Below are 16,009 nucleotides of genomic sequence, written 5' to 3'. Positions count from 1 at the left end.
GGTTCCCGTGCCCTGAAAACAATGCTAGCTCCGTACTCCTCCTCCAAACAGTTTCAAGCATTAAAAAAAAGAAAAGAACACAAGCAAGTGCTCTGTTGCTCCTAACGTTATCGGATAATTTTTCAAATTCTTACTCAATTACATATCACAGTCTTATCTTCAATCTCCACAGGCCAAACACCCTGCTTTTACATCATGCCCACTGAGCCTGCAGAACACAAGTACCCCTCCCAAGTAATTCCAGCTCTCATGAACATGAGATCGTTTTACATTGAGTTTTGTTAAGAGAGAGAGAGAGAGAGAGTGTGTGTGTGTGCACGCATTGTCTCCTGTGAGGAGCAAGAAGACTTGAGGCAACAGAAGGTTAAAAACTTGGGAGGTTTGTTTCCGCCTGGATAATGATTAACCTTTTGCTGGTGAATCCAGAAGAGCCAGCATTTCTGGACCAGCAGTCCTGCTCCCTGGCCCAAGTGGGAGAAAGCTCATGGGCACGCATGCACCATCAGAAAGAACTAACTGATCAACCCACGTCAGACTGGCAGTGGGGGCACTATGGCCATTTTAAAGGCTAGGTTTAAAGACTAGGCGTTTTAAAATTGTGTTGTCACTGGTCTTAAAATATCCAGATCAAGAACCTCTTTAATCAAAGCAGCAGATATCATCTACCCAAAACGCTTCAATGTTTGTTTAAAATTGCTGACCGCAAAAAGCTGAGATAACTTACATCACCACAAATCACTGAATAAATAAGAGCGATCAAGAGACACAGCACAACTGACTCCAAGGATGTCCAAAACACAAAGCTTATTAATGTCATTTGAAGATGAAACTTACACTCATATGTGAAATCTAATTTTTTTTAATTATATAAATGACAAAACAGCAACAGACTCCCAGATTTCGAAATTAAACTTATCATTACCAACAGAGGAACATGGTAGGAAGGGATAAATTAGGAATTGGGGATTAACCCATACATGCAATAGATAATCAACAAGGACCTACTACAGCACAGGGTCCTCTACTCAACATTCTGTAACAATCTATATGAGGAAAGACTGAAAAAGAATGAATATGTATATGTATACCGGAATCACTCTGCTGTTCACATGAAACTAACACATTCTAAATCAACTATACTCCAATAAAATTTTTTTAAAACAATGAAACCGTAAACCAGAAGTAGGAGAAATAAGTAGGAAGAACTACGATATCTGTTCTCTGGTTTCTAGCCTTCTCTCAGGACAACTATCAATGCGAAAGCTCTGTGTGTCAACTCATTTGAAGATAACCACTTTGGATCATATGTCCTAAAAATGACGAAGCAAGGAACCAGTAATCCATCTTTCTACTTTATAGCCGAGAATCCCAAAGGTGGAAGGGCTCATCCAACACGATGCAGCTCCATGGCCCCACAGCCCTCCCTCCCTGTGAATATTTTTTTAAACGCCATAATGATAAAAATATGAGCTGTCATCATTATTAGTAGTACTCATTTTAAAGCAACAGATTGTTACTTAGCCTGTTCATTAGGTGGGGAGAAAACAAACAATCGTGGAAACACTTCCATTCTGTGTCACAGCGTACCTCACCACACTTCTCAAAGGAACCCCTTTATTGACAAGGGCCTACCATATGGAGAGGAACAGAAGATGCAAGAGGCCATCCTGTATCCTGGCAGAGCCTGAAGTCACTTACCCAAAGCCCAGATGTTTGCATCAAGCCTACTCAGTTCCACATCCACAACACCTCCCCTAGTTTGCCCCAGCCCAGATGTCAGGAATTAAAAACCTCTCACTTCCTTATTTCTTTCATTTTAATTAGAGACAATCACCCAACTTCCCTTTTCTTTTAAATTCAAGCTTTGCACACAGCATAAGTGACTATAATACCAAGAGTTATACAAGTTCCCTCTCTGGCCCACCAACATTGATGAGGAAACTATTATCAGGAGAGGATTTTCTCAGTTTGTAAGTTTCTGAGCTTACTGGAATCCCTAGGTTTACTAGATTTATCCTGATTAAAGCATTTATTGTCCCTAGTAATCCAATCACAAGCCCACCTCAGGGCCCATCAAGTCACTATCAAAGTGTTAGTCACTCAGTCTGACTCTCTGTGGCCCCATGGAGTGTAGCCTGCCAGGAACCTCTGTCCGTGGGATTCTCCAGGCAAGAATACTGGAGTGGGTTGCCATTTCCTTCTCCAGGGGATCTTCCCCACCCAGGGATCGAACCCAGGTCTCCTGCATTGCAGATGGATCCTTTGCCATCTTAGCCACCAGGGAAGCCCTTCAAGTCACTACCCCTCCCCTCAATTTCACACCTGGTGAGCCACCACAGGGTCCACGCTGCGTGTATGCAGTAGCCACACAGGCATGGCAGGCCCTGAGACTGGGGAGAGTGTCATTCAGAGAATACAACGGGTTTTGTACTTACACATGTGCCTGCTTAATAGGGCCAAAACTGTCATCTTCAATATCTTAAATAAGCAAAAATAATGAGCCATGAAAGCTGGGGAGGACCTCAGAAATTTTCTAATTTTATTTTCTTAGATGGGAAATCAAATAGGTGTATACTAGGCAGAGACTTAGAACACTGCATTTAGGACTCCTTTTTTGCATTAAGATACTAGGAAATGAGAACAATCAACTAAATGTCTACAGCATTTCACAGTTTCAAAGGCATTTCAAATGAATTCTTTCATTGGCGCCACACAACAATGTTTAGGCGGCTTGGTTCCCCACTCCGCCTTTATCACTGACTAGCTACGTGCTTTGGAGTAAGTTGTTTAGCCTCCCTGTGTCTCATCTGTCAATTGGGGATAATAATAGTAGCTACCTCATAGGGCTGCTGGGAGATTCATGAGTTAAGACTGTACCTAAAGCACTTAAAGGGCTTACCGGGGGGCTCAGTGGTAAAGAATCCGCCTGCCAGTGGAGGCGACGAGGATTTGATCCCTGGGTCGGGAAGATCCCCTGGAGAAGGAAATGGCAACCCACTCCAATATTCTTGCCTGGAGAATCCCATGGACAGAGGAGCCCGGCGGGCTACAGTCCATGGGGTCGCTAAAGAGTTGGACAGGAGTTGGCAACTAAACCACAACAAAAGCACTTAAAACACAATTGCCAGTCATCTTCAACAACACCATCAATCATCAACTGTTATCCTGATTTTACAGATGAGGAAACTAGGAAGTTTGAGACCTGAAGTGAGTGACCCCCAAAATCACAGCAGTAAATGGCAAAGCCAATCGAGAACCAAGGCTTTCTGACTCCAAATCCAGCACTGTTTCCCAGGGAACCATGCAGTCCTGTAGTCCAATGTGTCATAAAAAGATACTGCTCAAAAAAAAAAAAAAAAAAAGATACTGCTCCAAAACAGGTACCTCAGTCAAGATGCTTCCCCGAAGAGCAGCTTACTCTGACAAGAACTGGTTCCACTATCCTCAACCCCCAGCCCAAATAAACAAATAAACACAAGAAAAACACCACTGGGGAAAGGAGCCCATCTCCAAGGGGGTTCGATATTTGGAGAAACTGTTGTCCACACTTCAGAAACAGGATGTATTTCTCAAAGCTCTTGGCACATCCCCGGCTCCGAGGCAGCGCACGCTGCTGGCCCCCTTTGTTTTCTGGGCTGTGTCTTCCTGTGGAGCCCGTGGCTGGTGAGGTCACCTTCTCTAGGGAGAGCACTCAGACCCTATCCGTCACACTTGATTCGAAAGGCAGAGTCTGGGCTCAGGCAGCAAAGACATAGTCCCAACTTTCTCAGTGCCTTCCAGGTCACCTGCCTGCTGATTAGCACATTTTTAGAAGAAAGGTCAAAAAAAAAAAAAAAGGCTTTGCCTTCTCCCTAACAGATGGCATCCTAAAATACCCACAGAAATGGAGAAGGCGCACATCCCAGCTGCTTCTCCTTCCTCACGAATATATATTTCAAGTTCACAACCCTTCATTCACAATGTATAAATAAAGTCAAGGGTACTTAATCCCAAATGGCTCGCAAAACCAGAGGAGAGCGTTTTTCTGTTTGTCCCTTTGGGCCTGTCTTCCCCTTTTACCGTTGATCACGCAGCTGCTTCCAGTGAGGCAGCAGCTCTCCAAACCCAGGCATCAAAGAAGTATCCCAACAGTTCCTCTTCAGGTCAAGTCTGTTTTAACTAACTCCTCGTCAAAACACACCAAAACTTTCTCAAATTTAGACTTGGAATATTGGTTTTGAATGATGAATAAATCCTGGAGAAATGGAGAATGTGTTTTGCTTCAATTACAGAAAATCTTACTTTTGTTTTCAACTCTTTGGAATTTCAGAGTTAATATTTTCCTAGATTTTTAAGGAAAGAGACATGATTAAAGAACTCAAGTATAGCTCTAGGGCCATGATTCTAAAGGGAGAGAGCAGGAAGTAAATAAGGAAAACTCACCCTCACTGGGGAGCCTCCATAGCACAGTATAGTTTGTACCTGTCCCTGTCTAATGATATTATTCACAGTGCTTGAGCTACTTTGAATTTCAAATAATATTAACACAGGAGAAGGTTTGTTGTTGGAATAGGGAGAGAAATGCAGAAGCAAGGCATCCTGGCATTGCCACATCCAACCTCAACTCAGAAAAGGGTCACGTTCAATTTATAAGCATTTATTCATTTCCATGCCTAGAAACATAGAAACAAATAAAAGACAATTCTGTCCACAAGGTACTCAGCTAGCTGTAAATAATGAGGTGTAAATGAAGGGATTACAATGTAATATGATGAGTGCAATATAAAAAGAAGCGCAAAGAAACTGCTGAGGAGACGCTGAGGGTGGGTTGATCAGCCCTGTGCAGAAACACTAAGGAATCCTGCTTAGAATCCTGCCCAGGGTTACTATGCAGAGAGTAAGGATAAGCAGGGAAGACTTCTTGGAGGTGGTGACATCTGAGCTGGGTTTTAAAGGATAAGTTTTCCAGGTTCAAGGAAAAGGACCCATTTGAAAAGAAGACACAGCATGGATAAAGCATGAAGCATGAAATAACGTAATGCGGGAAGGAAACGAGAGGCAGGTTAGCCTTCTAGTAGTATAAAATGTGAGCGAGGTAAGCGGGCAGTGATGGATGTCAACAGTCTTTCATGCTATGACCACAACAGAGCAATTAGCTTGTTTTCTTAAAAAATCACTTTGGTGGTATTACGCAAGATTTATTGTTAACATCAAGTTAAGAAACTATTTTTTGTTTAATACTACCTATGGTAGTCCAGGTCATTCATTTATGCGTTCATCATTACAGCCGGTATATATATATACTAAGAGCCACCATTTAGGCTACAACCCTATTCCATCTGAAGGGACTCTCCTCCCCCCACATAATATGAGTTACTTATTTAGCACTTAATATTTGCCATACACGAAGCTAGGAATTTTACACACATTCAGAATAAACCAGCAAGGTAGGTCTTATTATCTCCATGTCACAGAAGAGGAGGCTTGAAAGAGAAGTTAAGTGAACAAGGATGTAGGGGAAGGCGGTGATGCTGACATGATTCCTGTTAAGGGCTACTTTCAAAGCCTATGCTCTTTGCATTGTACTCCCAAACCTCAAAACATTCCCACCAGAAGCCTAGGAGAGGAGAGAAGACTGAAAGACAAATACTAAAAACCTTAGGCAGTATAAACTATAGTCCTATGTGAGTGAGTGAATTAGAGAGAGGGGTCATTTCTCATCAGTGTGACCAAAGAAGGTATTCCAGAAAAGCCGGGCTTTGTTAGAAGGGTGAGGTTTCAGTAGGTGGAGATGTGGGGCTGAGCAGGCATACAGAAGTATTCTGAGAACAGCACTCAGAACAGCACTCAGAACTTGACTTGGGAGGACTTCACTGGTGGTCCAGTGGCTACGACTCCGTACTTCCAGTACAGGGGGCCAGGGCCAGCCCTGGTCAGGAGATGGGATCCAGCACGCTGCAGTAAAGACTGAAGATCCCATGAACTGCAAGCAAGACCCAGTGCAGCCAAAGAGATAAATTAAATGAATAAATACTTTTTAAAAAAGAAGAAAAACTTGACTCCGGTGATGGCCAAGGCTCTAATTCGTGTTCCATCATTCACCAGCTACAAACCCTGGGTGAGTCACTAAATTTTCTACCTCATTTTCTTCATCAGCAAAAGAGGATAATAACAATATATTCCTCCTACAGTTGGTGTACATTCCAGTATTGTTGCCTAAGAAATCCCATGGACAAGACGATCCTGGCAGGCTACAATCTCTGGGGTTGCAAGAGTCGGACATAACTTAGCGACTAAACCACTAAACCACCACAGTTGGTATAAAATTAAGTACATCAAACCCCAAACAAACAGCAAAATATTAGTTAATAATATACGCATCTGAAGAATGGCAAATAGTCCAGACAGGCCTCTAATTCATTTTAAATAAAATGGAAAAGTATAGTTGAAATGATAGGTTGCAGCCGTATTGAGGACCAAGTAATGTTCACCTTGGAAAGTTAGTCTCTATTCAATGGACAATAGGGAATCAGTCATTAGGGGAAAGAAGCCATATTCAGACAATTCTGAGCAGATCTCCCCAGGGGGCTCCCGGGCCTTCCCCTTGGCATCTGGCTTATCTGTGACCCCTCAGAAGAGGCCTGGGCCCAGGGAACTAGTTAAGCAAGGACTATAGGAAAAGAGATACTGTCACGCTTCAACCTGTAACATATCCAAGATTTTTTTTCTTTCTTTCCTTATCCTGTGTCCTCCCTCCCAAACACACAGTAATGGCTACAACATAATTATTAACTCCACTTCCCTGTGAGACTGTTTTTATTTACTAAGGTTAAATAAAATTTCCAGGCACCAATCTAGGTGGCTTGGATCATCATTTATTCATTACCTTTTAAAACTTGGTAATATTCAGCTTTTACTTATTAATTTTTAGCCTAATGTCCTTTCTATAATATGGTATTACACTATTCATTTATTAACACAATATGATGAAGACATTTTCTGGTGGTTTCATTCATTTATCTTGATTGTAATAGTTTCATAGGGAAATAACATGTCAAAGTTTATCAAATGTATACCTTAAACATGTGTGGTTTATAATATGTCAATTAAACCTCAATAAAGTTGTTAAAAATATAATTAAAATTTAGTCACTTATGCAGTTATTAAAAGGTATAAAATTTTTATTAATATACAATGCTTATATTATGAACATAAATATATATTCATAATATGGAACTATGAATATGTATTTTTTAACGCTAACTCGAAAAATTTAATTGAGACAAGTGATTAGTATGTAGAAATGTATATGCAGCCTGTAAAACTTCAGTGTAGATAAGATTTTTCAAAAATAAGAATATATGTTCATAGCAGCATTATTTGCAATAACCAAAAGGTAGAAGCAATCCAAGTGTCCATGGATGGATGATTGGATTTAAAAATGTATATTATACATATAATTTTAAAATGTGGATTATGTATATAAAAAGGAAGGAAATTCTGACACAAGGATGAACATGTGTCTACAATATGGATGAACCTTTAATACATTATGCTAAATGAAATAAGCCAGTCATAAAAGGATACATCCTATATATTCCACTTACACAGGTACCTAGAGTCACCAAATAGAGATGGGGGAGGGGGACAGTTATTGTTTAATAGGTCCAGAGTTTCATCTCTGCATTGAAGAGTTTTGTGGATAGATGGTGGTGATGGTTACACAACAATGTGATCGTAATTAATGCCACTGAACTGTTTACCTAAGAATCATGAAGACGGTAAATTTTACGATATGTGTATTTCACCACAATTAGAGAGAGAGAAGAGAGTTCCTATACGTTATTGTAAATTCAGTAAAGGTGTTATTTTGTCATTTTCAGAAACATTTTAAGTGCTCTCATTATTTATTTTTAAATCAAACAACTTTGAGGTAACTTTCCCAGATTCCCCCAAAGGCCAGTTCTGTAGCTCACACCAGTTAAAACTATTCACTTGAATTTTATTGCTAGTAGAAATCAAAATATCAATTTCTTTTTCCACACAACATGACATTATATTTTCCTAACAAAGACCTCGAAGGTCTAGGGTCTAAGGTAATCGTGACTCTCGTGAAGAAAACCTCTCTTCTGGAAGGAGCCCTCTACGGGTGCCACTGGCAGCCCGCGTTGTCCAGTGAACGGCAGGCGTTTATGAGTCAGGGGCTGGGCACCTGTTGATTTTAAAAGGGTGTGGAACCTACATCGCAGGGTCAAGTCAGACTCTGTAAATTTCATAACAGAGCAATGATCAGGGCTTGTCCAGGCTTTCAACCTATGTGGTACATAACTACCAGATGGGGTTCTCCAAAGGAAACTTCTGTTTCCATTCCTCAAGAGAGTGCCTGAAACTGGAAAAGTTAAGGACTCCTCACGAACCCCATTTCTAACCATTGCTGCTCTGCACAGCACACAGCAGGCCCAGCTCCCTGCCTACCACCTTCCCCCAGGGCCTTTTAACTTGCAGATACAGAGTACAGGACTAGAATTTCTGCAAGAGCTCCGTTTTCTTCCAGGAGCTCACCTCACCATAGAGTCCTATCTTCCTGAGCAGGGGAAGAGGTGCCTTCCATCACCTCGCAGGAAGATGACGGCATCTGCTTGGGGATTCCAAGGAGATGTTTTACTGCAGCTTTTCACAAACTGATTATATTTAAAGCTCCCTTGAGAGATGGGGGCTGGGAGGAAAGAAGCTTCTGAAAAGACCTTTGTTGGCAGGAGTGAAGAACCGCTCACACCTCCCCAGAGAAAAAGCTTGTTTAAATACCAGCAATCCACATTCCCAAGTGTGTGTGCACATACAATATGTCTAGAGTTTTAAATTTCATCTGCTCTGAAAGGGTCCTGAAAGGGTTAAACTGTTCTAGGCAAAGGCCTGAGGCTTTTCTATCAAAATGCTCCAGATGGAAATTACAAAATTTCACTTCTCAGCTCTGTGGTGCACACACACTGTTCTTCTAAGACATTAAAAAAAAAAAAAAAAAAGACAAGACCCCTAATGTTCTCAAGAAAGAGAATTTGACGGCTCAGCACACAGTGCCACTCTGTTTCAGATGGTTCCTCCTAGAATATCTGCATTAACTGTCGATCTCAAGCTTCCTGGGGAATGAAAAATTCAAGGTATGGAGAGGGTATAGAAAGGAGCCTTGAACAAGGTCAGGACAATAGCTGGGAGGGTCTGCCATGAGGTGAGCTCATCCAAATACCAGCCAGATTATCACCTCTCGTGAAGGTTATGCCCTGCACCTTACCACCTTTCGCTGCTCCAATCCCCAAAACTGACAGACTAGGGGCCAAAAGGCCTCGGGTTATAATCATGAATCTGTCAAGAATTTCCAGAGATTAATGTATACAAAGTGCTTTGTAAATTGAGCCATGTACAAGTACTAAGAATATTACTGCTTTCGAGTTAGAGATTGAAAGGCATGAACTTTCAAAGGAATCTGAACACCCACAAAGCAGAAACAATGATGGTTTTTAAGAAGGCAGCTCCAAGGCAGGCTGACTAAGGAGGCACGCCCCTCATAAAACCACACTGGGGTAGGGCTGGGGCTGCAGTCTCAGAAGTCCTTCAGGGCACATGCAAGCAGGTGGTTTAAAGGGAGCCAAAACCACAGACAGGCAGGGTTCCCCAAAGTCCATTAAGGGTCCTCTTGATTTAAACCATTCTGACTGAAAAGCAAGACTCAGGACTCTGGCCAGAGATACACAGAACAACAGTGACCAACAGTTAGACAGTTTACCTGTTCACTTTTCAGAATGAGAAACAGTTCTCATTAAGAGATCAAACCAAGATATTTTTCATTACTACTGGAGGAACTTAAACTAGAGCCCAGGTTTTATTCCTGGACTCCTTTCTTACCATTACAACTGGCACTTTGGGAGTGAAGAGGCAATGCGGACTGAATGTTCATCCCAATTAAGCAGACCATACTGTTTCTGGTGGCTCAGGTGGTAAAGAATTTGCCTGTAACGTAGGAGACCCAGGTTCAATTCCTGGGTCGGGAAGATCCCCTGGAGAAGAGAATGGCAACCCACTCCAGTATTCTTGCCTGGGAAATCTCACGGACAGAGGAGCCTGGCGGGTTACAGTCCGTGGGGTCCCAAAGAGTTGGCTATGACTGAGCAACTAACACTTTCACTTGACTGTCACTGAGCATTTACAACTGCCAGATACTGTGTTAAATGATCTTGATACACTATCTCACTGAATTCTCACAACCACCTAGGAAACATGTATTACGCTGCCTGTTTTTCAAGTCAGTATCCTGAGGCTTGGACAAGTCATGTAACTTGCCCAAGGAGCGAGGCAAGCGAGCGGCAGCATTGAAATTTAAACCTGGATCCCTTTGACTCAAAATCTTGCGCTCTTAACCATCAGACCAAAAAACTAATTTTCTTTTTTATCCTGGCATCTGTAAGAGAAGTGAGACTGGCAGCACTATGAGTCCCACACAGACCATAAAAAGCTGAAACATCATAAATCTGACCAAGGGCTTCCAGTTAGCAGGGGAGCAGAGCCAACCCAAAACCCAGGTCCTTTGTCTCCAAGTTCTACGGAGAACACAGATCTCCAAGATCTTCCACAGGGAACACAGACTCTAGTTGGAAAGCTTCAAGAGGCAGAGGACTTCGTCTTGTTCACAGCTACGTTACCAGTGCCCGAACCCATTCAAGACACTCAATAACTAGCTGATGAATAAAGAAGTGGAGTCCCGCTGCTGTGGTTTGCCTAGGTGACCTTGGAAGGACTTCTTTATCCTCTCTGGACCTTGGTTTCTTCATGTAGTGAATAGAGAATGAAGTAAGATTCACCTCCAGGTTTTAAGTGAAGATTAAGTGAGACAATTCTTATAAAGCACTTGGGACAGCTTGGAACACAATGACCACACAGAACATAATCTATTATTATCACTATTTCTACTATTATCCATTAACACATTTTGGCTTTTTAATTGACCCTACTCTGATATGATCAACAATACATTGACCCTACTCTGGTCAAATGACGTTTCATAGTAAATATGAATAGAAAAGAACAGATAATTGGGAGTCGATAACCTGCTTCTAGTTTCAGATCTACTACCACCTAGCTGTGTGACCTTGGACAGGCCTCTTAATTTCTTTCCACTTGCCTGAGCTACAAATGAGGGACTAAACCATTCAAATCAGTCTCATAAGCATTCATCGGGCACATTCTTTGAGTAAGCCATCATGCTCAGCCACCTATAAAATTCCATGATGCCGAATAGTGTCAATGAAAAAATATCAGTGCAAAGCAAAGCGGTCCCCTGCCTGTGGCAAGGCTGAAGAGAAACCCCAAATAGTCAACTGCATTACATCACCTCAGAAAGCAATGTTTGTAAATATACCAAGTGTTTAATTTTGAGAAACTTGTGAGAAATCCTTCACCAATAGAGAATCAGCAGATACAATTCAACACCTATCGGTCCTGAACCTTCCAAAAAATAAACGTGTGAAATCACTTTGCACCTGAGTCAAATGGCATGCTTCTGGAGAGAAATCTGGGAAAGTCAAAGTTATTAACACTCCTCCCTATGGCAACAGTTAAGAATAGAAGGTATTAAAAAAAAAAAAAGGATGACATATCTGGTTAAAACTGGGATTCCAACAGCAAATGCAGTACATCTGGACAGGACACTGAGGCCAGTAGCCTATTGTTTACAGAAATAGGCCGGGATTATGAACAGTGACAAGAGGCCAAGACCTCAATTACACCTCACAGCCACACCTCTCCCAGCCCCAGCTCAGCTGAAGCTATCCATCAGTCAGCTCCCCCAGTTCTTTGCAGCCCAGTGGATAGAAGGTCCTTCAGGGTACCTCCAGCATGGACCACGCTGATGACATTAAAAAATCCCACAGGCACAACGTGGACCTCAGACTACCGTCCAACCTTCCAAGAGATAAAGCAGCTGCCCATTTCAAACTCTTGCCCTACTCACACCCCCAGCAATCCTAAGAGGGGAGGCATGGCCCTTCCCAAGTCCTCTAGGATAGGAAAAGGTCTCCTTGCATTGGCGCAGGGAAAGAAGGAGGGGCCCCTCCCTCTGCACTCTGAAACAAAGGAAAACCCAGAGCTCCAACCATGTGGTGTAACAGTCAAGGCCACCCACCTCTCCCACTCCCCAGCTGAGGTCTCAATGGGCTAGAGCCACATGGCTCTTTCTAGTGACTGGCCAGGAAGGGACAGTGCCTTATACAACCATACGCTGGGGCTCTTTAACAGGCAGGAACCCCTTCTATGGGTATTGCTGGTTAAAAAAGGCGATCTGGGAAGGGGTTTTGATTCATGCACCAAGTCAGGCAAAGGAAAAGACATGCCGACAGGTCTTGCTTTCTCTGGGTCCACATTTCGCTTTACCCCTCATAATTTTGCAGAGAGGTATGAGGGCCTTTAAACGCCTGTGTTCTGGAGCAGAAGACAACAGCACAGAAGGGTTAAACAATTATGTCTTCCCATTCTCCAGAATCAGCACCACCCAGCAACATCCCAACTCCATTCAGGTTTAGGTGAAGGTGGAGACTGGGCGTGAGTGACCTTATTCTTTCTGTTCTCGGATCTCAGACAGAATGCAGGCAACCAGAGACCAGGCAGGTGCAAGGTGCACCCAAGGTGGCTACAGACTTCCTGTGCCTGATGGCATAGCAAATACCATGTTTGGATATAGTGCATCAGATTAAAAAAACCAGTCTCTGCCAGGGCTCTCCAAATGGTACACCTTCTCAAGGTTGCCTTTCTCTGCCTGGACGCCTCTTCAACCTCTGAAATAAATTCCTAAACACCTGTCAGATTTCAGCTGTCCTTCAAGGAAACCTGACCCAGACACCCAGAGGCAAATTGCCGCCTTTTCTCTCCAAGAACCTCCTGCCCCTCCCCCCATCCTATTTAGCCTAGGGAAAAAGACTACCAAAATAATGACCAGCCCTACAGACAACTGTAAAGTCCACTCCGAAAATGCCTTTGCAGAGCCTATGGCCCTGCCACGGACAATCCCTCGGAGGCGCAGACCCACCTAGGAAACCACTTCTAGGGTCAGCCTGCCCCCACCTGCTCCACCCAAAGAAATGAACACCCTGCAAATCAGGGAAATGTATGTCTCCATGGTCTACAGAGAAGATGCATTTTGCTATTTTTCAAAGCCCTTACCTTTGACCTGAGTATCGTACTCTGCTATGATCTCCTTATCCTTTTTGAATTTGGCTGGAGACGTCATGTTTTCCTTCTTTCTTCCAAATTCGAATTGTGAATTGATAGATCCACGGGAAAAATCCAACCGCCGAAATCAATACCTCCAAGACCGTTTCTCCAGAGGGCAGAAGGGGCCCCCCGCGGTGGTGTCCAGCGCTCCGGGGAGCGCGGGCTGCGGGCTGGGCAGGCGGCTACGGCGGGCACATGCAGGCGGTGGGCGCTGGGGCCGGGCGCGGCGGCAGCTGGTTCCTGTGCTAGAGCCCGAGCCGCAGCCTCAGCATTAGCCGGGAGAACTGCAGCGCCCGGAGGCTGGCCTGGGGTCTGACATCAACGACACAGGCGGGGAGTGGAAGTCCTTCCGCACAACATGGTGTGAGGGTGCGGGGGTGTGGACTAGCCCAGCTGGGTCCCCGGGAGAGAGTGGGTGCGTATCGGGGTGCCGGGGGAGGGCTGGGCGTGTTTCACGGGGTTTTGTTGCACAGGCTCGAAGATGCTGCAAATCAAATCCCAAACGGGAGTCGCAGCAGCGCAGACTGGATCGGAAGTCGTTTGCTCCGGTTCACTTGCCTGTAAATGCAGGGAAAAAGGGGAGGGGGCTATCAGCCCCAGTGCAGATCCTAATCGCTGCGGGGGTGGGGTAAGGGACGCCGCTCCCAGCCTGGCCTGGGCCCATTCATCTCAGCCAAACGCCGCCCGGCCCGCAGAGCCCTGCGAAACGAGGTGGGGAGGAAGGAAGCTCCCTCCGGATTTTGTTTTAAGGCTGAAAGAAAACACTTTGGAGCAACGGCCTTCGCGGGCCTGGGGTGGGGACTGCGGCGGGAACGCGGGGTTCCGGGCGGGGACTGCGACACCTCAGTGGCCTCCCGAGCCTTGCCAGCGTTAGGCAGCGGCAGCCGGAGAGAACCCTCCCAACCCTGCCTCCGACGCGGCCCCCGATCCCGGGCGGGGGCAACTGCCTGGACTTCAAAGGGGATCAAAGCCGGGAAGGGACAAGTCACCCGGGCACAACTTTTCTTCCCCTCCGCCCCTCCTGCCAGTTGTTTTGTTTTGGTTACTAGCTTCTCTTGGCAGCAAAATGTTGGGTTGGTGGGGTGGCGGGGGGGGGGGGGGGGGTGGGGTGGGGGGGGTTGGGGTAGTGATCTGCAGGAAAAAAAAAAAAAAGGCTACTCGGTGTGGGACACATCCAGGAAAACAATGTGGTCGGCAGAAGCAGGAAACGGGTTAGAGGCTAGGGTCTGAGTCTGGAAAACCGGGAAGGCAGGGCGGGGGCGGGGGGTGCGGAAAGCAGCCACCGCCTCTCCCAAGTCAGGGACCACGGCGACTCTAAATGCCACCCCCAATTGATCACCCAAGCTTAGAGATCCCAGACACCGCACCCAATCCCAGGCTGGGGGGGGGGGGGCGGGGGGAGGTCTTTGAGGTTCGCGGCCCCGACTCCTGGCACCAGGAGGTCCCCGAGGAGATTCCGCTCGGACCCAGGCCCAGGAGGCGGGAGAGACGAGGACGCGAGTGCAGAGCGGCGCGTCTCGCTCCGGGACGCGCCGCGGCGGCGACCCTCCCTCTTTGGCCGCCCCTTTCCCCTTCCGCGCCGGGAGTCTCCCACTTCCCGCGCCTGGAGAAAGGGCCGCAGCGAGGGAGGAGCAGGGAGCCGGAGCGGCGGCGTGGTGCTTCAGACGGGCAGGAAGCAGGGGGAGGAGGGGGTGTGAGAGGTGGGGTCCGAAGACTGCACGCGAACAGGGGATGAGTGGAGCTTCTGCACATGCTTGATAGGCGGGGAGCGGGCAGAGGAAGGGCTACCTTGGGGGTGAGGGGGGAGTTAAGAGACTACCGTGGGCCGCAGTGGTACGGGCGGCGCTACGATGTTAGCAACTCTGGGGACGCAGAGGCAGGTCCGAGAAGGCGAGTGCGTGAAGAGGGGCCCGTTCCGGGCGGGCCGGGGGGCTGAGGCCGGAGAAGAGCCCAGGAAACAGCGCGGAACACCCGTCTTTCTGGGTCCAGGGCTGTGACTGGGCTCTCCGCCAGGGCTTGGAGACAGAGGCAGAGGGCAGTCGTTGGTCACGGATGATGCCAACGACGCCTGCCCAAAGGTGCACCGAGGCTGCCCGTGTGCAGGGGTTTTGGAGGAGGGGCCTGGGAGCTCGCGCCGCGGCGCGAAAGCCAAGGCAGGGTCCCGGGCAGGACGGTGAAGGGCGGAGACGCAGCCCTAAAGAAGCACTGTGGGCTGCACCGGGAGACGGGGAGTGGGTCCGGAGGGAGGGGGGCTGAGGGGTTCCGGGCGGCAGCGCGAGGGCGATGCCGAGAGCCTCATCCGCGCCCTCTCCTTCCCGCCTCTGCCGCCGGGTCTGTCCAGTCCGGGCTCCAGTCCCGCGGCGGGCGAGAAGAAAAGGGAGAGGGACGGAGCCTTTACCTGGCTCTGACGCGACGGGTCCTGCGCCCCCGGCTCCGCTTCCCACTAGGAGCTCTCCTCCCCTCTCGTCCCCGCCACCCGCTTCTACGCAGATCGGTCCCCTTAGTCCCCCGAGGAGCCTCTGCCAACTCCACAGGACCCCGCCGGGAAGCAGGGCCCACCCTCCTGCCAATCAGCGCCCGCTTTCTATCGACCGATGGGGCCCACAGCCAATAGGAATAGCTGATCCCGAGAGGCCAGGAATGAGGAGGAGGAGCTGGCCAAACCCTGGAGGTGTGACTAGCACCGTCGAGGCGTGGTCACAGAGTTAAACTCCTCCCCGGGCGGCCGAGCCCCACAGTAGAATGGAAGGGCGGGATTAAGAGAGAACCAACA

The 16,009-nt window shown here is 46.7% G+C and overlaps 1 protein-coding gene across 7 annotated transcripts in view; it reads right to left on the bottom strand.

Moving 5' to 3' along the window:
* The window catches only part of SRGAP2 (SLIT-ROBO Rho GTPase activating protein 2), a 253,851-nt gene extending 238,042 nt beyond the window's left edge, over positions 1-15,809 (bottom strand). For 2 of the 7 annotated variants that reach the window (XM_061382032.1, XM_061382034.1), the window contains exons 1-2: positions 15,635-15,739; positions 13,186-13,794 (exon numbers count right to left, since the gene is read on the bottom strand). In XM_061382032.1, coding sequence (XP_061238016.1) covers positions 13,186-13,252 — 67 coding nt within the window. In that variant the 5' untranslated portion in view covers positions 13,253-13,794; positions 15,635-15,739. Of the gene's footprint in view, positions 1-13,185; positions 13,795-15,055; positions 15,142-15,634 lie in introns of those variants that run through there. The other 5 variants (XM_061382035.1, XM_061382037.1, XM_061382036.1 and 2 more) reach the window with 5 other exon arrangements.
* Positions 15,810-16,009: the final 200 nt, after the last annotated feature.

This window comes from Bos javanicus, chromosome 16 (assembly GCF_032452875.1).
Source record: "Bos javanicus breed banteng chromosome 16, ARS-OSU_banteng_1.0, whole genome shotgun sequence".
NCBI classification, from domain to species: Eukaryota; Metazoa; Chordata; class Mammalia; order Artiodactyla; family Bovidae; genus Bos; species Bos javanicus.
The sequence above is the reverse complement of the archived record's forward strand: the minus strand, read 5'-3'. Positions and strand labels throughout refer to the sequence as shown.